General features: G+C 38.5%; 2 protein-coding genes across 12 annotated transcripts in view; both read right to left on the bottom strand.

The window, feature by feature from the left end:
• The window catches only part of CP (ceruloplasmin), a 30,104-nt gene extending 16,679 nt beyond the window's left edge, over window positions 1–13,425 (bottom strand). For 9 of the 11 annotated variants that reach the window (XR_009278091.1, XM_058843652.1, XM_058843654.1 and 6 more), the window contains exons 1-14: window positions 13,177–13,384; window positions 11,336–11,580; window positions 10,194–10,406; window positions 9,513–9,689; window positions 8,689–8,943; window positions 7,327–7,492; window positions 6,208–6,347; window positions 5,507–5,647; window positions 5,173–5,384; window positions 4,516–4,666; window positions 2,688–2,900; window positions 2,172–2,379; window positions 879–1,018; window positions 285–413 (exon numbers count right to left, since the gene is read on the bottom strand). Coding sequence is in view for 10 of the 11 variants with exons in the window: in XM_058843652.1 (XP_058699635.1) it covers window positions 285–413; window positions 879–1,018; window positions 2,172–2,379; window positions 2,688–2,900; window positions 4,516–4,666; window positions 5,173–5,384; window positions 5,507–5,647; window positions 6,208–6,347; window positions 7,327–7,492; window positions 8,689–8,943; window positions 9,513–9,689; window positions 10,194–10,406; window positions 11,336–11,580; window positions 13,177–13,331 (2,545 nt within the window). In the remaining variant the exon portion in view is untranslated. Of the gene's footprint in view, window positions 1–284; window positions 414–878; window positions 1,019–2,171; window positions 2,380–2,687; window positions 2,901–4,515; window positions 4,667–5,172; window positions 5,385–5,506; window positions 5,648–6,207; window positions 6,348–7,326; window positions 7,493–8,688; window positions 8,944–9,512; window positions 9,690–10,193; window positions 10,407–11,335; window positions 11,581–13,176 lie in introns of all 11 variants that reach the window. The other 2 variants (XM_058843646.1, XM_058843651.1) reach the window with 2 other exon arrangements.
• Window positions 13,426–18,416: 4,991 nt separating this feature from the next.
• On the bottom strand, window positions 18,417–22,424 carry TM4SF18 (transmembrane 4 L six family member 18). Its single transcript, XM_058844503.1, has 5 exons — window positions 21,921–22,424; window positions 20,273–20,362; window positions 19,480–19,622; window positions 19,203–19,383; window positions 18,417–18,764 (listed from the first exon to the last, which is right to left on the bottom strand). Exons 1-5 carry the CDS (start codon window positions 22,095–22,097, stop codon window positions 18,750–18,752), a joined length of 606 nt encoding a protein of 201 aa, XP_058700486.1. The 5' UTR covers window positions 22,098–22,424; the 3' UTR covers window positions 18,417–18,749.
• Window positions 22,425–22,845: the final 421 nt, after the last annotated feature.

Genomic DNA, 22,845 nt, shown 5'->3' with positions numbered 1-22,845 from the left:
TACCATAAGCTGTGCTTTCCTTATGGAGCCAAATCTGTTGGCTTTCATGAAAGGTGTAGCCACATTGTGTCAAAAAATTACTGATCAGTCAAGGATTATGATACATAGCAATAATTAGCAGGGGCATTTGAACTGTAGGAATATTTGTCATAATCAGCATCAAAAATTTAAGAACTTGAGGCAAGACAAACAACAATTACGTCTTTCCTGCTATCTGGGAGCTTGCTAAATCTTACCAGAAGTCTTAATGTTACCTGCTGGAAATAAAAAAGGTGGTTTGTTACCTGGGTTAGTTACAGCAACAACAGAACTGTCTGTTTTCACTCCATGGGCATGGATAGAATAGGGTCTTGATGCTAAGTTCTTAAAAACTATTATAATTTTATCTCCAATATTTGACACAAGCAATGGCCCTGTTGGATTGAAAAGAAAGATTAACTTGGTTTTACAAAACATCAGAGCAGACAGCCAGTTTGTTGTGTTCAAATTCACAACATTGGCTTATGATTCAGCTGAAACCTATATAATGTTCACTATGACATGCCAACTTGAGATGTTAAAATTAGGCCTCTACTTCTCAGCACCTACTCTGTACCTGAAGTCCGTTTGGATGTTGCTTCCCAGTTTTATGCTAACTTAGGAAAAACTGATCTCTGATCAGGCAGCAAACCAAAAGGTTTTTTTTTTCCCTTGTAGAACAAGCTGTGTTATTTTGCAGGGAAAGCACCACAATAAAAGTAGCAATTCCAAGTAGGTTTTCCATTTATATTGAGACAATTTTTGTGGATAGAACTGTACTCAATATTATTCAAAATTGTATCTTTTGATTTGTGTCACTACATTTTTTGTGTTTTCAAAACTGAACATGATGACTTTACCTTGAATTTCCAGGTGCTGCTGCTCCTTTGCTCTGTTTTTGAGAGTACTGAATGTCTGATCGGTGTACTCACGATATACTACCTTTTTATACTTTGAGCCAATGAATTTGTCATCTTTATTTAAAAATGGGTTGCCAGGGCTGCCAAAAGAAGAAAGAAATTCATTCCTTTATGTATTTTAGAACATCTTTTGCAGGTATGTCAATTAACTATCAAGCAACAATCCAGTTCAGTGCAAGAGTAATCTCATAAACTGCTAGTATATTGAACATTAAAACATTCTTGTTTAGCTGGGTTAGGGTTAACCTTTAGAAGCTTAAAAACCCCACTATAGATAGAGCAAGTCTCTATGGTACTTGAAAAAATGCTGAGTGCTTGGCCTGGCAAATGCTTCAAATTGCAACAGGAAACACAGCAACTTGCATATGGAAAAATAGAGCCTTTGGTGACTTGTGTACATCTGAAATGAAGCCTAAAATTTGTAAAGCTTAAGTGCCTTGCTGACATAAAATGGGAAGGATTTTCTGCTGAGATCATGGGGGCTGGACACAATGGGAGGGGGGAAAGTCTAGTAAGAACATAGTCTGTATTACTTGTGCTTAGGATTATGTCAGAGTCCACTGGTATACAGGGCAAGGAAATGTACTGTCAAACTGAGGAAAAAGAAGAAAATACAATTAAGTTAATAACAAAATATAGTTATAATCTGTTACTCAAGTTATTCAGGTGAAACAAAGAAATTCATCATTCTTTTTGAGCCTTTTCTGCTAATTGGCATGCATTATTTGATCCAATCATTTCTCTCATTGAGATTCAAATACTGGAAATAAAACACTGAGACAACAAGCTTCATAGTGGATTCAGTCACGGTTGTATCTTGTGTAAGCTCATGAAATTTAGAGGGGTCAAAAAGTACCTTACTCAGACTACAAATAAACATGAGACAAAGATGTTTATCAGGACACAGTCATCATAGATAAGATGACAACATTTTAAGCCAAGGGCTACCAACATCAACAGATAATAAATGTGTATGCACTATCCAGGATCCATTAAAATTTACACCTGTCCTACAGGAGGTCTGTGCTGTACTGTTCCTCAAACACTGAGGTGGTCTGTGCTGTCTGGCTCAGTTACATGGCAGCACTACTGGGGAAGGACAAATTCAAGTGAGCCCAAAAAATGTGAAATGAAAGTGTGTCTAGAAACATTCGGAAGAGGAAAAGGTTCAGAAAAGTGAGTTGGTCCTTTGCTTTTTTTGCCTTTTTTTCCCCTGTGAGTATTCCAAAGTACCTTTCCTCGTGGTATTGATGCCGCTCAAATTCCCATGTCCTGTTAGGAGAATAGTCCCATTCAACTTCCACTGCAGCAATGTAGTAAATCTTTTCATGCAAATACATAGATAAATCTATATTCCACCAATGGCATTTTTTCACTTTGTAGTTCTGTTTCATGCCCCCAGTGTAGTGGTCTGTTGTCAGGCAGGACACTTCAAAAACTCCTAGCAGTCATGTAAGAAACAAAGACTTGAGGAGACTGAGGCACAGGTTATTGCTCATATAAATCAAAAATCTTCGTGCAGTATGGCTACTTGTAATAATAAAATTCAGCATACAGAGGACCTAGAAAAATCAAGGCTTTAGCATTAAGAACATATGTCCTTAAAGTTTACTGCCCTTCAAACAGAGCTGTACTCAGTTTTAGCACCAGGATCAATATACCAATTACTTAAAGCTTGTCTCTGTGCACAAAACATTCATAGGTAACAGCTTCTGTATTAGTAAAAGGATTTTTAAATAAGACATTTACCTTCAGAATCAGGCTTCATAATAGCTGTGAGAACTGTATGTGGAAACAGATTTGCTGTATCCCTTCTTGTTCCTTTTGACACAAAAGTGTTTTCTGAGAAGTAGATCCCATGGACATCAACTTCTGAACCCAAGCCCATCAAATGCCAGGAAACAACACTTCCTTTACACATCTCAAGACCAGGCTGATTTCCGTACATATAACCATTAATGGCTATAGAAGATTTGAGAAAGCAAAACCCACCTTAATTAATATATTACTTAATTCTTCAATAGAGATTAATTAATAAACACTTCAGATGTAATGTCATGACTTAGACTGAGAGAAATACCAATAATAAAATAGTTTATCACATCAACAAAACTAAAGAATCAATTCAAGCAAAACAACTTTTAAACTCCAGTGTTTAAAAATAATTTCTGTTTTCCTTTTCAATGTCTTCAGCACATACTGCTGCCTTGGCCAGCTGGAAATTTCCCTGTTTTCTACTTGTCAGATATACAGAATGCATATATATAAAGGATCCTGTTTTATACCCTGCAATACCTTCCAGCCACACAGTGGAAGCAATTGGAGGGGTTTTTTAGTTTGAGTTACTAACCCTTTCTAGATAGTCCTTTGCAAAACTTTCAAACCCTGGGCTTCTCGGGTACCACTGAATGCTCAGCGCCAACTGTCTGTAAACAGGAATGGCCCTGAAGGGAAAATTTTTCAAAATGCACAAACAAATATTCTTAAAGATTAGGACTTACTGGCAGGGCTAGGGCCTGAGGGTAAAAATGTCTTTTTCACATGAAACTTGAAAAACATTTCTGCAGTACTAAAACACAATCAGTGTGAAACTCAGTTCTGCTTTATTAAAGGAGCAAAGAGCCATTCTGAGGCAAAGTCCAGCCAGCAGGTTGAGGGAGGGGGATCCCTGGCCTCTGCTCAGCACTGCTGAGGCCACACCAGCAGAGCTGTGCTGAATTCTGGGCAACCCAGTGCAGAAGACATGAACACACTGGAGAGAGGAAAACAAAGAGCCACGAGGATGATGAAGGGACAAGAAAGCATTCTTACAGGGAAAGGCAGAGGAAGCTGTGATGGCCCTTCAGCCAGAAGAAGAGGCAGCTTAGGGGATCTCAGCCACCTGTACAAATACCTTCAAGGGAGAGTGCCTAGGGGATGGAGCCAGGCTGTTCCCAGTGGTACCCAGTGATAGGGACAGAAGCCCAACTGATGTTAACAGACACCAGCTGACACAGGAGGTTGCCTCCAAACATCAGGAAACACCGTTACTGTGAGGCTGACTAAGCACTGGCAGAGGCTGCCCAGAGAGATGGTGGAGTCTCCATCTTTGAAGGTATTTGGAAGTCATCAGGACATGGTCTTGGGCAAGTGGCTCTGGGTGGCCCTACTTGAGCAGGGGGTTGGAGCAGGTGATCTCCAGAGGTCCTGTCCAACCTCAGCTTCTCTCTAACTGTGAAAAACCTCCTTTCAGCTACATCATCTGCAAAGCAGAGGTCAGTTTTGTCTTGCTGCCTGGTGGCACTCATAGTGGTTGCACACAGGCTAAAGATCTAATTCCTCCTTCTATTTGCTCGAAGTGGTACATAACCATGATGAATTCTCAACTGCCATGAAAGACGCTGAACAGCTGGAATTATATTTTGAAGTACCACATTTAGTTGAAACTGAATTGCACTGAAATGTTTTGGGGTTTTTTTCTATTGTAAAGGAGTGAAGTGTCTCTTCATTATACAGCTTCTCTGCCTTAAACATGAAACCATAAAAGTAAAAACCTTATTGTAGAAATTAATATTTGTCTAACTAATATTTTTCTTACAGTGCATTTTGTTAGACTCTTGGAAGTCTTCATCATCTTTGTCAATTTTGTCAGGACTTAGGGTAAACATCAAAATATTATCATCCAAATACCAGCTCAGATTCTCATCAAATACTGTGGCAAGTAGAAAAAACTCCACATTCACATTTTTCTGTTGAGAAGAAATAGTAGAAGGGAAAATAGAAATTAGTGAACAGAAAATATCAGGGGGAAAAATCCTATGTTCATAATAATTTATCAGTACAAGTCACAAAATAGAGTAAATTTTGTTAGAGTAAACATTGATACTTCATTCTGATAATCTCAGAGCTCTGTAATTGCTGTGTCTGGAAACTAAGTATCTACTGCAAATGCTCTTTCTACCAGCAGGAACCGCCTCTCAAAGTGAGTTTGTATTTGGTCTTTAAAATCTCTACATATTCCTAGAGATTCTCATCATAGCTGAGACAGCAGCTGCTCATGGGAATGGTGTTTTCACATAGCACTAGCTGCCTATCTGGAGCCAGATTGAAAACCAACCCCACTTTCTTCATGTTGTTTATCCCCCTTACAACATGAGTGAAACTGTGATGTGGAGAGGAGGTGGTGCAGTCTGGAAGGAGAAAGCAGATTCACCTGTGATGATGCAAATGTGTCCATTTTTCTTCTTTGACTGACCTGTTTCCCAGAAGAAAGCAGAGCTCCTTTCCTGCACACTAAGAGAGGACCAACAAGGCCAGAACTGGTGTCTCTGACTGCATCCACAGCTGAGTAATAAAGCCAGGTTAAACAGTCTGGGTCTTGCTCTGTGGGACCCACATCTTCTGGCACATCCCATTCATACGTAAATGTGGTGCCAGGACTCACATGAGAGGCTGGAGATTCGGTACCTATTAGGGAAATCAGCATTGGGAATTATGCCAAGTGCACATTCTTTCTTTTCTCACCTTTAACACATAGGCAGGTAAGGCAGTGAGTGCTCAGATGCTGCAGCACCCCACCCGTGTCTCACCTGTGGGAGCACTGCCATAGCGTGCCCCTGCCTCGCTCCTGCGGTACCTCACACCATGGGGCTGGATGCTGAAGGGGCGGCTGGCGTTGTTCCGGAAGGTCACCATGATGCGCTCACCCACTTCAGCCCTGATCACAGGTCCTGGAAAGGTGTACACGGTCTAATTACAGGATATTTCAATCAAACGGTGTATGGGTCACCACGAACTTATGGTATTCAGTGGCTGGCTGCTTTTTCCCTTGCATGAGGAATGCCCCTGGGCCTCTGTGGCCACAGACCAGGTCCCTGGCACATGGAATCGCAGCCCAGCAGCAGCCAATCCCAATTCTCATGAGGCCCAGTCACTGGACTTTCAGGACAGTTCCTCCCTTTGGAAAGGGATTTACAGACATTAGGATTACAGACAATCCATGCCAGGAACAGCAAGGTTATCAATAGAACTAGATCTGCCTAATCTGGCCTTGTAATTAAGAGCCTGACCTTTGGAGACCATGGCATGCTCCAAAAGGGAAGCTGGGTACCATGACAGTGTTGCATTCAAGAGCTTCTTTACACTTGGGGGAAACCACAGGCACTAGCGGCTGCTGGAAGCAGGGAGAGCTAAGGACTTCTCCTTGGAGGTGGGGGCACTGCTCACTAACTAGTGGAAGTGACTGTTTACTCATAAATATTTGACATGAAAAAATGTTAGGCTCTCTTACCTAGGAGTCCAAGATGTGCTTCCTCTGCAAGCCTTTTTTTATGTTCAGTGAAAGAACCATCCGTGTATTCTTTGTAAATTGCTTTTTTGTAGGAGCCACCAATTCTTGTCTCACTTTGTTCAAAAAAGATGTGAGATTCACTGTGTAAAAGAAATTGGAATAGATGCAAACACTTCAAGTCAAAATGCTCAAGTGTATAAAGGCCATCGGACCTCAGTCCTGTTTTCTGAGGTATGACAATGCTGAGTTTGTCTTTTGGGTTTCTTTTCAGTGGTATGGTCATGCACTTATATGCACTTACATTCCTGTAGAAGATGTGCAGTGCAGGAATACATTCTCCTTCACTAACTTCTCATTAAGAAAAAGCCACTGTGATACCCTTACAAAGCCAGTATGCTTAGAGACTCATCAACAATGTTTTTTAGTCAACATTTCATAATCTTCAGTTTACTCTTCTTTTAATTAAAAGTTACAAAAATTCAACAGGAGGGGATATGAACACCAAGAATATGTAACATCTATATACAAAGTGAGAAGATTCACTCTACACTTCCAGCCTTTAAGAAAGGACCTTTCAGTGTTTTCCAAGCACCGTTCAAACAATGTACTGTGCCTGGTTGCTTGTGGAAGAAGTAAGTAGGCTTTAACTCACAGATTAAAAACTTGAGGAATCAATGTATTCAGTGAATTGATCCAGGTCTTAATTATGTAAACACAGGGCAAAGGGCAAAGCTATCTCATGCGAGCTGTTTCCTGGATGAGCTACAGTTAGCATGAGTGTCATCATCTAAGGCAATGGTCATGAACTCCTACTTTGTTCCCTAACTCAGAATAATCAACCGTCTTGAGTAATCAGGAGTCACAGCCTACATAGGACAGATTAATTAATTATAATCCTAGTGAAATGACTAACATAGGCGCAAAATTTAAGTTAACATTACAAGGAAAATAAATTACCTAATTTGGTCTGAAATTTATTCTAGCATTAATACTTAAGTACAGGTGAGGACAATGAACAATTCTGCTTAAAAGTCAGTTCTACCATATGGCTTCCCTTATTTAGTATGCTTAAATCAATTCTGCTTGGAAAATCAAAATTCTATAATTAGAAGCATTTACCTGTCAACGATTAATTCTTGTCCGGTAAAATGGTTCACTGCAGATGGGCCATAATTCCAGATGATCTCTTCAGCAGCAATGAAGTACTGTCTTATCTTTGTACTCTCATTGTGACTTGGTGTGGATTTCTTACAGTCTTTTACTTTAAAAAGGGCCTGCATACCACCTGGGAAAAAAAGAGGTAGAAAAACCTAGAGAGAAGGAACTGTATTTTGTTTTCTCTTTCCCTGTGTCCATCAGCTCTTTTGTTCCCTGGACAATTCCCACACCATTGATGGATATGCAAATCACAAAGCGGAAGATGAATGCTATAATAGAAGACGTGCCAGCTGAGCTAGGATATAGAAACACAGCCATGGTATCTACAGCAGGCAGACAGGTGTGGTAAAGGGCATTCTGCTTGTAAAGCTGCCACTGGCATGGCAGAGAAGATTAGGGTAGAGTGGACACAGCGCTGTCAGTGAACAATTCAGCCAAGGTCAGATGTTACTAGGCTGACCATCCTCCATCTAAATGTAATTAACAGCTTACTTGTGGAACTCCCAAGTCTGCATCCTAAGGGAAGCAGTTAGCAAATACACATAATACAGTGAATAATACAGATACACATAATATAGTGAAGAGAGCACTTTTACAGTGACAAATCAGGCCAATTTGTAGGATTTTAGTCTTGGCCAGGATGCTTCAGCCATATCAGGATGATGCTTGATCTGATAAATCTTGGAACCTCCATGGAGTTGAATCTATAGGTTACATGCTCCTTTTTATTTTGAAGTTTTCACATCTTGGAGAATGATTTTCAGTTCTGTGTTCTTCCCCACTTCTGTGACAAATTACTTCTCTCACTTACAGAAATATAGACCATTCAAAAGCATGGAATTAGCTTCTAAGTATTCCATATGGCTATTAAAACTGAAAATAAAGGATAATACAGGGAGGAGAAAAGAACATCTCTGCTTATTCAAGAATGTACTTTCTAGAACATGTGTTTGTCAGCAGGCAAATTAGCCTGCCTATCCTGTGCCCCTTGTCAAACATGAAATGAGCCCAAACTTTTTTGTTGGCAAAGAGAAAATTGTGGTTAGTTATCTCCAGCAGGAGGCAAACGTCCAAATGCTGGTTTTTTCCCCAAAGGTGAGGCTTGCAAAAATGCAGCTGTGCTAATTGCTGCCAGCTTGATTCCCACAGCTACAGGCTCAAACCCATCTAATGCACTTGTAGGCATTTCAATTACTCTGGGAGTTCTGTTACTTAGAGGAGAATATTGCCTGGCATATCACCAGGTCAAGAGTCCTGCAAAAGTAACTCAGTAAACTCATAGCTCAAGCTAAAAAAATCTGAACACTGAAACTTGCACTGTACCTTCAATATGGTCATTCACTTGGCAGCTGAGCAGCCATTCCCCAGGGCTCCTTGGTACCATGACAGCATCCATGAATGTGGCTGGGAAGAGGCTGATGGTGTCAACTCGATGATGCCTTTCTATTAAGGTCTGCCCATGAAAGTAGGCTGAATGGATATCAGCTTCATTACCCATGCCAAAGAGATGCCATTTTATCTTATCTTCTGCACACATTGTGAGGTTTGGGAGGTATCCATACATGTACCCATTGATAGCTAAAATAAATGTTGTTTATTGTTGTTATTCACAGACCTCAGGATTTTTTTTTTTTAAATACAGGTATCATACAACCATTGCTCTATTCTTCAAAATAGAAAGAGCTTCAAAAGAAAGCTCCACATCTTTGAAAACCACTGCTAGTATCAGATACATGCTTCCCCTACATAGATATGATTCTGGAATATATGCCAGAGTAAGAGGTATCTTATTTGTTTACACTAACAGTACAAACTGTTTTTCTAAACTGTGAAATTATAATACAGAGCTCAGGACTAAGAAACAGAACAAAGTAGCACAACTTTGTTAGAGTGCCTGGGAAAATTACACTGGCAAAGAGCTTCTTGGCCCCTAAGAATTTTATATCGCAACTCCAAAGGTTTAATTGTACAATACTTACCATTGCTTTCTAATTTTTTTAATTTTTATTTAAAATAATCTGTCTTAATCCTCTAAGAAAAATCCCTGGTTTAAAAAAAATCTACAACTCATCTTTAAAAGAGACAAGACAGAAAAATATTATTTCACTCTATCAGTGTCAAGCAATATTAATATAATGTTCTCTCACAGTGCATTTTATTGCTTTCCTGGAAGTCCTCATCATCTTTGTCCACTTTGGAAGGCTCAGAACAGTAGGTTCTGATATTGTCCTCTAGATACCAACTGAGATTTTCATCCACCACAGAAAACATAAGGATAAATTCAGCATCAAAGTGTTGATCACTGTCCCTCTTAATTTCTGTACCTGAAAAATAAAGAGGTATATTCAAAATCTTTGGTAACTGACATTATTTTTTTTTGTCAGTTTTAACTCTAGTCTCAGTAGGGCTGGACCCTGTTTACGTCACATTTTGACACTTTTCTTGAGCGTTACTGTATACATAAACTTACATTCACAGGAAACAAAAATCTCTTTTGAATTGTTCTTTAAAAGTACTGCGAATAAATATTCCATGTTACTATCTTCCTTATATCAGAATTTACAATTCCTTGCACATTGCTAGCATAGCACATCTCATATGGATTTGTGAACAAAGTATTCTGTAAAATATATTCACTCTCATACACAAAATCAAACTACTTCCTACTCTATTGAAGGCAGCTGATTGAGAAGACCAAAAGTTGTTATTTCAAAATCAATTATAATCTTCTCCTCTTGCAGGAAGTTATTTCACTGATATTTATCAATGATAATTATCAATGACCTTGCATATGTATTTATTTACTCACTTATTTATTTATGGTTTACCTTTCCTGCAAATTATTAAAGGCCCAACAAGACCTGAGGCAACATCTCTTGGAGCATCTATGTGGGAGTGGTAAGCCCTGGTTATGCAGTCTGCATCTGCTTCAGCTGGACCTTGATCTTCTGTCACATCCCATGTGTAAGTGTACTGGCCTCCAGGCTCCACAGCATCATCTTGCTTTTGCAAATCTTTGGTGGTGTCAGGATAAAAAGCACCTGAGGAATTCCACACAGCCACCATTAGCACAACACATTCACAACAGGGTGTCAGGACACCACCTGCCATGCTGGAAATTGGCTACATGCTGCAGTAAAATGGACTGAACATCTGAATACAGGTTAAAAACCCACAGCTTTTTAGTTGGATGAGTAGATGTTTTCTTTCTCTTTAGGAATCTTTCCATTTGCCTTTGAAGTCCATAGGAGTATTTCAATTTATGACCCATTAGATTTAGTCCTTAGTTTATTTGGAGGGGACTACGTACTTCTTGTAAAAATATAACAATTCAAATATTTGTAAAACATTTCTTAAATATTCATCTTGGAAACTGTTCTAAAAAATTGCATATGCCCTGAAGGAATATAGGTGTTCCTGGAATGCTAGCAACAGAAGAAACTTCTGAAAAGTATATGTACTGCTACATAATACACTGTTCTGACCCCACAGAGTGTGTCTCTATCAAGGCACATACTAGTTGTAATGAAAACTAGTCACTAAGAAGTATCTGTTTCTCCATTTTAAGAAACTCTTGTGTGTCTTACATAGCATATGCACAGATTTAGTGTTAAGAAATGGGAACAGTACATTATGACTGTTAACAAAATCTTCGTTACAGCATTAAATTTTTATATATCCTCCATACCTGAATTTCTTATATACCTTTATACCTTTATTTTGATTGAAACACAAATACTCTTATTTCAGGTAAAATTTTGATCTAAAATTCCCTCCACAAATTCCAATTTTGGTTTTATATTTCACTCTTGAAAAAGTGCCAAACTTAACTTCTATTTTAAATTATTCATGTCCTAATTTAAATCTCTTTTTACCTGACCAGTCTTCTCTCCGATGGGAGAATACCAACTACACTCAGAGGGATGATTAACCTTTGATAAATTTTGGCACAGAATGGAATCAAGCTTACCTTCATTTTCTTTTGTGTACCTTACACCATGTGGATGCAGTGTGTAGTTTCTGGAAGCAAAGTTTTTCAAGTGAATAATAATGGAATCTCCAACTTCTCCCTTAATTATAGGACCTAAAAAACCCAGCCAGGAAGGTTTGTCGACTATCACATCATATAAATGATTGGTATATTGAATATAGATAGCCTTCTTGTAAGTGCTTCCTATCCTGTGTGGTCCTCTTTTGAGAAAAACTTCAGCCTGCCTGTAAAGAAAATACACGTATGCATCTGTAACGTAGATTTTAATTAATAGTCTCAAATAAAAACCAGGCCTCTGCTGCGCTGTGCACAGCTGCATGCAAGCCTTGTGGTGAAATATGTTAACACTGCCCAAAAATGCAAAGGATTTTCTACGAGGTGGAGTATTGTTTGAGCATATGGGGAAGGAATTGTAGGTACCTTGACAAGCACAGGTCTGAAGAGTAGTTAAAATGCCAGTCCAGAGCTCCACTTGGGGAGCAAAGGCTCAGTTACTGTAATTCTGAGTGCATGAGGCTTTTGCGCTGCAACCTAAAACGAACATATATGGTATGCTTCTTCTTGGACTGTTTTAAACAGCTACCATTTAGTTGTAGAGTATTCCTTCTGCACTGTGTTTTTCTTTGGCCCTGCAAACATCATTCTCCACACAAGCACAGCCTCATAAAGCGTCCAGGTGGAGAAGGGGAATCAGAGAAGCTGAAACTGAAAAGTACAATACAAGGGACCAGCTCCACTGCAGGCATACAACTACAGAAAACCTGAAATGAATGTAACATGCAGCAGGTCACCACAGACCAGAGAAAAGCAACGAAAGTGCAACAGTGAACAGCTGTGGTCTGTTGTATTACAACACAGCTGTGCAATTCTCAGACAAGATGACCTGTTTCCACTTTCAGCTAGCCTGCTGAATCCCTGGCAGTGTCTTACACCTCACAAAGTTTGTGAGTGGGAAAAAAAAAAAGCTGACTGCTTCGTCTCTCACCTAATCAAGTGGCAGGTTATGGATGAGGCTCTCACCAAAGAAAACAAACCACAGGAAACCTTGTAATCCCTCATCCAGGGAGACACGCTAAATGAGATCTGCATTTTTGAGATTCTTCTAATTTCTGATTTCTCTCAACATTGTTTCTGCTTTGATATAGTCCTATTTAATTTTAAAGGCAGTGAAAAAAGACAAAAGGAACACTTTTCCTCTCTCAAATATTTTTCTGATGCCTTTTTATCTAGGTTTTCTTTATTGATTATTCAGACAAGCAGGGTGCTTCCCTCCTCCTCACCCTACATATCTTCAGTCTACTTACTGCTCTCAATCTGCACAGGACACTCTTTGCCTTGTAACAAGCAACCCAGCTCCTCCACTGTGGGTGGAAGTATGTAGCTGTGCTTTTGCACCAGTGAAAACCATCCCTGTCAACAATGAATGACTAAAAAGGAAACCTGTGCTCAGTAGGAAAGTTTTTAATTTCTCAAGATTCTGCATTTAAAAACAAAAATCATCTCTTCAGCACTAGTACCTTAGACACTCAAAATTAAACACCATTAGACATTCAGGGTCTTATTCTAGTCTCTAGTTAGTAAATATTTCCTTACAACAGATTCAGGCTCTACTGCATATTCCAATGCTTTGCAGAACATTGGTATGCAATTCTCAGGCAAGCCAGGAAATAAATCAAAATTCCCTTATAGGTCTGACAGAAAATCTACTGACACCAACAAGACTCATTTCACTGCCTTTACCAAGATTTCAGTACAGCCCTGGTGTTTAAGCCAAATGAAATTGTAAAATAAAACTCTAGCAGTGACACTGCTTTACTTACTCTTCTTCTGCAAAAAGCTGCCCAGAGATGGCATTGGCACTGCCAGGTGCATAGTTCCAGACTGTCTCTGTAATGCCAATATAGTATTCCCGGTTCACAGCCCCAGCTTGGAAACAGCAAGAAATCAGCAAGCAGCTTAGGAGAAATAGCTTCATTTTGCATTCATGGACCTTGTGAAAAACACGAAATAAAAACACAGGACGGGCACATGCAATTTCCTTTTATACGTTCCTATCTCTCCTACTCCCCACATCCTTACCTTCCCCCTCCCTGCTTCTGTTTGCTTTTGTGAACACAATAAAAACAATTGCACAATGTGTGTCAAGAGCAAACAAAAGATTCTGGTAACCTTCTCAGTTCAGAAAATCAAAGAATTTTTTTCTATTTCTTCCAACTTCAATCACACAAATTAGCATTCAGACTGTTGTGGAGTGCAAATCTTGTCACTGAATTAAAAGCAGATTTAAGACCTAAGGTTCATTACATTCTTCACTATCTTTGTCACTCTCTACAGCTTGCATACTACTGGGAAAACAATCCTGTGGTATGTGGCACAGGAACACAATTTCTCAAGCATACTATGAAAAGTTCTAAGTCACACTTTTCCCTATGTATCTGCTCTGCATTGACACAAGGAGCCCAAGCTGTGCCTGCTTCTGTCTGTTCATTCCACCAAACTGGTGCAGCACAAGCAGAAAAGGGAGGACTGAGATCACTGGAACCAGCGTGCCCAGCAGTGCATGCTTGGGTTAGCTCTGCTACCCGCCACAGTTTCCTTAGAAATGGAATTTTAGCACAAAGTGTGGCACATATTGCTAGAGATGGAAAGAAACAAGCTATTCATGGATGAAGGTGGGGAGGTTTGCATCCCCTTTCCAAGCAGTTTTAGTATTGTGGAAATGAGGTTCAGAAACTCCACAAAATTACCCCGCTATGTTAACTTCCTCCTAGTCTGTTGCCAGACAGGATAAGCCACATTCTTCAATGATTAAAAACATAAGATGCAGATAATTTAAACTGTTACCATTATCTAAATGCACTACCCAGTGCCAAAGGCTTCTTTTGTTTTATTCAAGTTCAGTAAACATTTTGTATTGGTCTTACTGAAAAATAAGAACAGAATTGGAACTTAAACATGGAACACTTAAAAACCACCTAACTAAAGTTTGCAATGGCACTTTTTGGGAGTGTATATCCATTACAATATGGTTGTGTCTGAAGCTTTAGGCATACAAAACTACCCACAAACTTCTATTAAAAAATATGTATTTTCAGTCACTTATCTTATTTTCAGAAACTCTTAAAAAATGTCATCTGTGCTCTGAGCACTGACACAATTACACTTTTTATAAGTTGCAATTACACTTTTCCATGGCAACTTAAAATTATCTGTAATAATTAAAGCAAAACTTATCTGTAATCATAAATAAATAAATATTTAGTAATGCAATCAATAAAAATTAAAATTATCTTTAATAGGTAGGAATACTTTGCAGCTATTTTTTTATATGCACTCTCTTGATTGCATTCATAACATTTTGGACAGAAGACTAAGATTCAGAATGTAGCTAAAGTCTATTCTTTATATACTGATAAATAGTTTATTTACTTTTAAACCAGTTTTCCTTTAATGACATAAAAATCTTAGTCTTATTCACCAGGACTATGGTATAAGACAGTTCACCAATTTTAATCATTATTCCCATCAGACATTGTCAGAATATTTAATTTCTTCACATTTCTACATATCTGGATTAAATGGAGGACTCTACTTCTCCCTAAATGACAAAGCCAAAGCTGAGATTTTGAAATCTTCCTGGATCTGTTATGAAATTCTGGACTTTCACAGGTTGATGTCACATGTTCAAAATTTTTTCTGTAGGTTTTTTATTTTTTTTCCTTTGCCATGGATGAAGATAAGTAGTGCAGTGAAAAGATCAGCTTATCTGGGTTGCATATGCCCCTTTTGTAAATTAATTGAGGTAAAAATGAGAAAACTTTTATCTCCTGTTAAAATACTTAAATTCAAAGTCATTCCTTAGTACATGCTTTAATAAATAAGTTGTTCATGTGTATGTAGGTTTTTGATATATTTTTGTTCAGATTTCCATTTGATTGAGAAAGAGAAAAGTCCACACAAGCAGTACCCTTGAAATCTCTACATTTATCTGAGGGTAAGAATATAACCTTTATTTTGCCTTACACCCCTGAATACTCTAAATTACTCTTCCTTGATTTGCATAAGAACTGAATGTTTTTCTTATGTAAAAATACAACAAAAGTTTCTGACAGGCAATATTTTCTCCTCCCACTTTTAATTGCACCTTCCCCAAGATTTCAGATTATCTGTATGCCTAAGCACACTAATCTTTTTCTTAAAGAACTCAAAAAATTGACCAAAGTACCTCAGCTTCTCAAGCCTGTATTATCTTCAGAGAGCATCTGAAAAACAGGTACTTCTCTCGGGACCTAAATAAAAAGACCCTATTTAACTAGTTAAATTATGAGTCTGCAGTTTGGTGTCATGAATATCCCTTTATTGTTTTAAACCATAGTACCTCATTTCTCCTATTGAAGATGCTGAAATACGCTGACAGTTTTTAAAATCCCCAAAATTGCATTGAAAAGATAAAGCAAATATTTTACTTCAAAATTTTCCTTGAAAGAAAAAATAAACAAACCCCAAGTAGAATATTCAGTCAAAAGGTCTCAATAAGATTGCACAGTGAAGCTGAATTGAACCCCCACCATTTCACAATTCCTGTATTTGAATGGTGTATTTTGTCTGCTGCCCATGCTGCTGCTCTGGCTGCCTGCAAAGCTCTGCAGTTAAACACCCTTTTAAAGAGCTGCTGCAGCTTCATGTGTCCTCTGCCGCTCCATGTGGAAAACCCCTCTATCCATAATGGGAACCATCAGGGAACCCTAGTTTTGCAAGGGTCACTTTTAGCTACACAAGTATTAATATACCCTAAAATGCAAAGGTGAGGATGGGGCTTCACAGTATTTTACTACAAAACCGAGTGTCTACAGTGATTTCCAGCTGCAGTCTTTTAAATGAATGGCATTACTGTTCCAGACACAGAAACCTGATACTCTGGCAAGATGCGCTGGCTGTGGGGGACAAATAATGCTGGAGCCCTTACTGCAGATTCAGTACTAACTCCTCCCTGCCAAGAGTTTATAAACTCAAATCAGCTTTCTTCCTCTTGTGCCTGGGGTGTTTTATGGGGGGATTTCAGCAGGCAGGACGTGCATTTCATGTCCAGGAACTCTTGTGCAAGAAGGGTTTCTCACATTCCAACATGGTGCAAACCTTGTCCTGGCCCTGAAGACCGCTTCTCCCTGCTGTTGTTGGGTGAGGTCTGTGTTCTGCAGCTGGTCATATTGCCTCAAACAACACCATCAGGATCATTGGTTATGTCTAGATATCAAGCCAGTTAATTAAAATTCTTTACAGGAATCTTGGTTCTGCTACCAGGCTCAGCTCATAGCACCTCTTTTCAAAGACAAAATACTTAGGATTAAATCAGAATTTAAACTGATTAGATCAAAGTTACCTTTGCCTTACATCCAGAAGCCCTGCATGAAACTGGCTGTTAAATTTGGAAATAGACCCCACTGTTAGCCTTTAGCATTCTTAACAACAATTTCAAATTAATACATGGCCCCTTTAAAAGATGAAACATCAAATTGCAGTTGAATCTGGCTATGGCAATGGAGATGCCAGATTCTGGATTATGGGTAAAAAGAGTTGCAGGATCAGGATGTTCAACAAAAGCTACATTACATGTCTCTTTATTTAATTTAAGCTTCAGAATTAAGAGATGCCTGAGATAGAGTGGAAATGTAAATTCACCAGACACAATCATACAAAAAATGGTAAATTAAAGACAGATCCAGAGTCTGCAGGCAGGAAATCAGCAAGATTCTCTGAGATGTTTGATAGGAGTACAGGTTAATTTTTAAGTTTTCTTTCTTTTCCTTCTGTCCACAAACAATATCCACAAATCCATAAAAATGCAGGATTATCGTTTAAGATAAATGATATGTCACATATTTAAATCAAGAGAAAAACAAAGGTGTAATGACACAGTCTTCATTTTATCATCATGCCTTTGTATCACACACCTCTGACAATCCATGCCACCTTGAACCATCTCTCAAAAGACTAGCCCCATTCTTACATATCATTTATTATTTTATTACTTCTTGCAACTTAAAGGAAACTAACAAATTAAAATTTTAGATGCATTCTTGAAATCCTACAGGAAGAAATCAGTTATTCAAAACAATCTGAGAAAAGAGTATGAAGGCAATATCTCAATATTGTCTTGAAACAGAATCAAATATATATACATATATATATATTCTATTTTTTTCTAAAGAATTTACCCAAAGCTGACACTTATTGTATGGTTTGCATTTCTAACAATAATTTAATATTTGATGACAGTGTACCTGAATCCCACTAGTTCTGGTGTAATAGGGATATATGCATTACTGCAAGTCTGAAGTACATATTTATCTTTCCTCTGAGTGTTCATTGTATAAAAACTGGAGTGCTAAATACAGCCAAATGCTGCCCATGCAACTACAAATGAGCCAGGTGTCCACTTCATTGTGAATCCCTGAATTTCCACTGGAAATGAAAAAAATAATTCTCAGAGAAAGTAAAAATAACTTTTAGCTGCTAATTTAAAACAAATTATTCTTTTTCATCTGATCATTATTGTCAAGAATGTTAGCTTTCCATTGTAGCAAGGTCAGGATACTTGGAAGAGTATTAATAAGCTAGCACTGGGTGCTCACAAGGTTCCTTCATATGTTCCCTCAAGTCACATCATACTTGATTAAAAGAAAAAAGTTTGCCTCTAAGTGCAAAGTGAAAAGAAACCCAGTGCAGCTATTAATGTGTATCAATTAGTACAGCTGAGTTCAGACATGTGTGTCTAATATGTCAGTCAGGCCCAGCTGCCTTTTTTCCTACAGGAAAACCTGGTAGACTTTTTTCAGTAATTGTTTTTGCAGTTAAGAATTTCTAAGATGGAAGGAGTGGGGTAGGCTCTGTCCTCCATCGCCATCATGGTCTGTCTGTAATTAAAATTAATTTATTTAGAAATCATGGCTAAACTCAGTGCATTAACAACCCCTCCTCATGTACTGTGCTTTGAACCAGGCCCTTTCGGAGCAACAAATAGTCATATGGTCTAAGCAATGATAAGGGAGTACAAAAGCAGTTCTACAGCAGTTTATTAAAAGCAAAACAAACAAAGGTGATTTCAATACCAAAGCAGTTCCATTTTATTCAAACATCCTTATTGTCACAACAAGTTGGAGCATAAAAAAATGAAGTGTTCCTGCCAGGTGCAACAGGACAGATGAATAAAAATGTAGATGTCAGACAGTTGAAATATATCTCATCCAAAATAGAGAAGTTTCACAGACAGAGGTTTAAGACAAGAGTTTCATTTTTCTTTGTAGCATTTAAATCTACCACTGTGGATAATGGAGAGGCTATTTCACTCTTTTTCTGGGGGTGGGGGAGAAGCAGCAGAAATTCCTTGCCATTTTCAGAGAATCCCAGCCTGCAAGTAAAAAACAAAGTGCTGATGTTTCTCATCATTGCTCTGAAAGCCACATATTAGTAAGAATCAGTCATTCAGTCATTAGTAAGAATCTGATCATTCAGTCTGTAAATTGAATGTTAGAGCAAAGGCTTTCAACAACCTCTGCTGACATAAGAGTAATGGACTTGGCATGAGTGATAATTTCCTAACCACTTCTTTTTCTTCTCAGTCCTAGTCTTAAAGGTCAGAGTGAGCAGTCACCAACCTCTGCATACCACAAGAAATTAGAGGATTATTCAAAATAAACAAATGTATTATCAGTACATATTCTCTGGAAAAAATTGCAGTAGTATAGAGAATGCATAAACCAAAAGGATAGGTCCCCAACTGAGAGAAACTGCTGAAGCTACAGCGACAAGGAGATGCTGAAGAAATTAACCTCAGATGTTTTGTTACCTGCACAAAAACAGAATAGGTCCCACAGAGCGTTCGTTTCAACTCAGCAGTAACTTTGAGAATACAGATGATCAACTGCAATCCACTGAGGGCTATCAAAATCGAGAGTAAAATGATGTTCCACTCCACTATGTTAGCAGGTTCTGTGCACTTGGACCAGGCAGGGTAATCTGTGAGGTACCTATTAGAGAAACACCAGACTGAAGTAAGAAGAATGTTTCTGGCTACTGATTTGATGAACAGTTCCTCCCAGAAGAGTTACACCAATGTTTCTTACCCCCCAGCAGTGTCTTTGAAAATATAATTCCATCCACTTGATGAATTGCAGAAAGGGCCTTGAATCAAATGCAGGGTAAAACTGATGCAACTGTATCCCGAGAAAGCTATTCCAAGCAGGGCTAGCACAATAGAAATAAAACTCTAAAGTAAAGAGAGAGAGAGAAATATTACCTTGTGGGGATAGTGTCAACAGCAAATATGATCATTCAGTCTGTCTAGCTACTTCCTTGGGGCTGAATTTCACATTTGATTTACGCAGTCTTCAAAATTCAGAAAGAAAAATAGTAGGTAAAGAATAGTAAGAATACACATACAAAATAAAGATTAAGACAGAGTTTAAGACAGCACTACAACTATAAGTTATATATTGTTTGGGTAGGGCTTTTAAACTTGCATTTTTGTAAAGTTGTTTCAGAAAATACCAGAGGAACAAACCATGTATTAAATATGTCTGCATCCCAGGTAGCATGTATTTAGTCATTTCTGAAAAGAAAAACACTTCCAAATAATACAAAGGTGAAGCTGTTTAGCTGGTGTGCTTCATTCTACGTTCTTATTTTATTTTGCAAGGATTTAGGGGAAGTGTGTGTCTCATTTTCTTTCATCATGCTTATGTTTCAGAAGAAAGAAGCTACACTTTCTGTGATCTTGCAGCCCAGTTTAGAATCCTCTGTGAAAGGAAGTGAAAACAGAGCAGTGGAGAGGGCAGCAGGATGTGCTGGAAACACAGGAGCAGGAAGGCATTCAAAACAAATGCTAAGGAGATGCACAGAAATAAAATACAGACTCACCCTGTAGGTTTTGTTACAGCTCTCACTCTGGCAGCACCGATAGAACACACTACACTCCAGTGTTATTAGAATTACTGCCAAAATAAGGATCTGTAAGAGGACATTGTAAGGTCAGTGAGATGACTGCAGATACTAAGTCAAAGTCTCCTTCACCCTTAGAAGGCAGGGACTGCATCTCTTCTGCTGTCTTGCTATTTTAAAGCTGATCCATAGGACAGCACAATTATTCAAGGCACACATGGGACTGAGGTGGTTCTAGTAGGCTGCTGCTGTACTCGTGTCTTATACTTGAAAGACAAGAGTACAGCATCTCCCACCACAGTAAAGTGCTACGAGCGTAGGCACAGCGACACCAGTGAGGCTGAAACAAATAAACCCAGTTCACAAACAAAAGAATCAATACCAGTGAAAAGGAGAATATTTTATTGATACAAATACATCAGTTCAACACCTTCTTGCTGACACAGGTTCACAAATCAGGGTATTGCCTTCCTTACCAACACACTTAGGCTAGAAAATGTCAGTAATGCAAACTTTTGATTAAATTCACTTAGACTTTCATTTGTTTGTCAAGTATCTAAGTAATATTTCAAAATTTTCAAATTATTGGATTATTTAAGACTGATCGTAGAATAATTTTGATAAATAGGATCTGGGCTCCAGAATCACAAACTGCCATTCAGAGAGGCATAGGTTTCAAAAGAGATGTATGAGAAGAGAGTATTCCTGAATCACAACACTGTCCTCTCACATGCTGCTGGTTTCTAACAGAATGATACATGCATTTTTAATAAATTGGTAATAGTCTTAAGGCTAAAATGCTTCAAAATACATTTGCCATTGTTTTTCTGTTTGAATCTTCTCTCTGGTAGTTTTTCTCTTCTGCTAGAACAGAAGGCTTTTCTTCTGCTTTAAAACAAATACACAATTTCAAAAGAATGTCTAATGTTTTAATAACAGTTCATCACCTTCATAGAAAAGCCTCCCTTACACAGATAAACCCTTTTTAAGCACTGATTGAGTGCAATGAACTTTGATCACATAACCACTTTCTGTTCCTGAAGCTACAGCTCTTTATGAACATGGTGAATTGCACGAGCAGTTAGCAACTCCGTGGTAGTTCATTACTGCAGATGAGCATATTACAAATGTAACAGGGAAAGTCCTACTATGCTCATCACAGTGAGACACTTCTCTGTATTTAGTCTGACAACAGTACTACCTGATGCATTGTGATCTCTATCCAGTCCTCTAAATAGTGGACTGCATAACGCTCTTCAGAACATTGGAACCATTATGAGAAGCCCTTTTTTTTTTCATTTGGGTAAAAGAGCTCTAATTCAACCTTCAGGTTATTAAATCAACATAGTGTTTGCTCCCATAATACAAGGAAAAATTACATATAAACAAAAAGACAGCAGAAAAAACACCCCAGCACACCCTGCAAAATCATTTGCACTTAACATACATAAAATGTCATTCAGTGTACTAACTCTTTTTTCTGTTCTTTTCTGCCTGCAGTGGTTTTTGTTGAAGTATTACAATATGCTCTTTTTTAAAAGCAATTACAGAAGAGTTCCTGAAGAGTAATCCAATATTATTTGCAGTAGAATGCAATTCATTAAAAATCCATAGACTGAGCACTTACCATCACACCTGAGAAACAGATCCCTTCAAAATACCACTCATGGTTGGGGAGCTGGTAACTGGCAGCATGCAGAGCTTTCCCGTTGGGAAAGTACAGGAGGATGTTCACAACAATACTCCAAAGCGCAAGAGGTACCAGCAGGCAACTCAAACAGTTTCCATATGTCTCCAAAGCCATCTCTCAAGAACTCTGGAAGTTGTTTTCTTCTAAGCTAACAAAAGTTTACAAGTCTTTCAATACAAGAAGTGTTTTGACCTCCCCAGCTTGATTCAGTCATTTCATATTCACAGGAACCAGTGACTGGGGTGTGATTCCAGGGACTGAAGTGCTTAACAGTTAGCAGAACAACAGATGAGTATCACTGTGTAAATTCACTGTCCTGTGTTAAGCACGTCTTTAAGTAGTCATTTCCCTTCCAAAAGATCCTCCTTTGTGATCTTCCAAATGAAATATGTCTAGGAGTCAGACTCAGGAAGGAACTTCAAAGCTCTCATTTCCTAGTGACTGCTCAAAAATGTCCTCCTTCCCATGACAGGAACTGCAACACAGTTTGCAGAAGAAAGGTTTTTCAGCCTTACTGCACTGTGGGAAAGGGGGCTGTAAGAAGATAAATATACCCAGTCTCTGTACAGAAGGACACACTTTGCCTCATACTACAGAGATTCATTAAGACAACCTTAAGGGGGTACCAATGTGTTACTGACCTGCAATCAGCAGGCTGAGTCAGGGCAATCTTGCAGAGAGTACAGAAGACTAAATAACCCTGGTTAGAAACTGCAAGGCTTTTCACACTTTTAATCAATTACTCTTTCCCACAGCATTATGTGGCTTTGCAAATGAAATACTGCCATTTCTCCAATTGTTTCATTCTGTGCTTACAGCTGAGCTTGCACAGCTACAGACCTGACCTACGTACATGTGACTT

This window comes from Poecile atricapillus, chromosome 8, assembly GCF_030490865.1.
Source record: "Poecile atricapillus isolate bPoeAtr1 chromosome 8, bPoeAtr1.hap1, whole genome shotgun sequence".
Taxonomy (NCBI): Eukaryota; Metazoa; Chordata; class Aves; order Passeriformes; family Paridae; genus Poecile; species Poecile atricapillus.
Note: the sequence above shows the minus strand (reverse complement) of the source record. Positions and strands in the feature narration are given on the sequence as shown.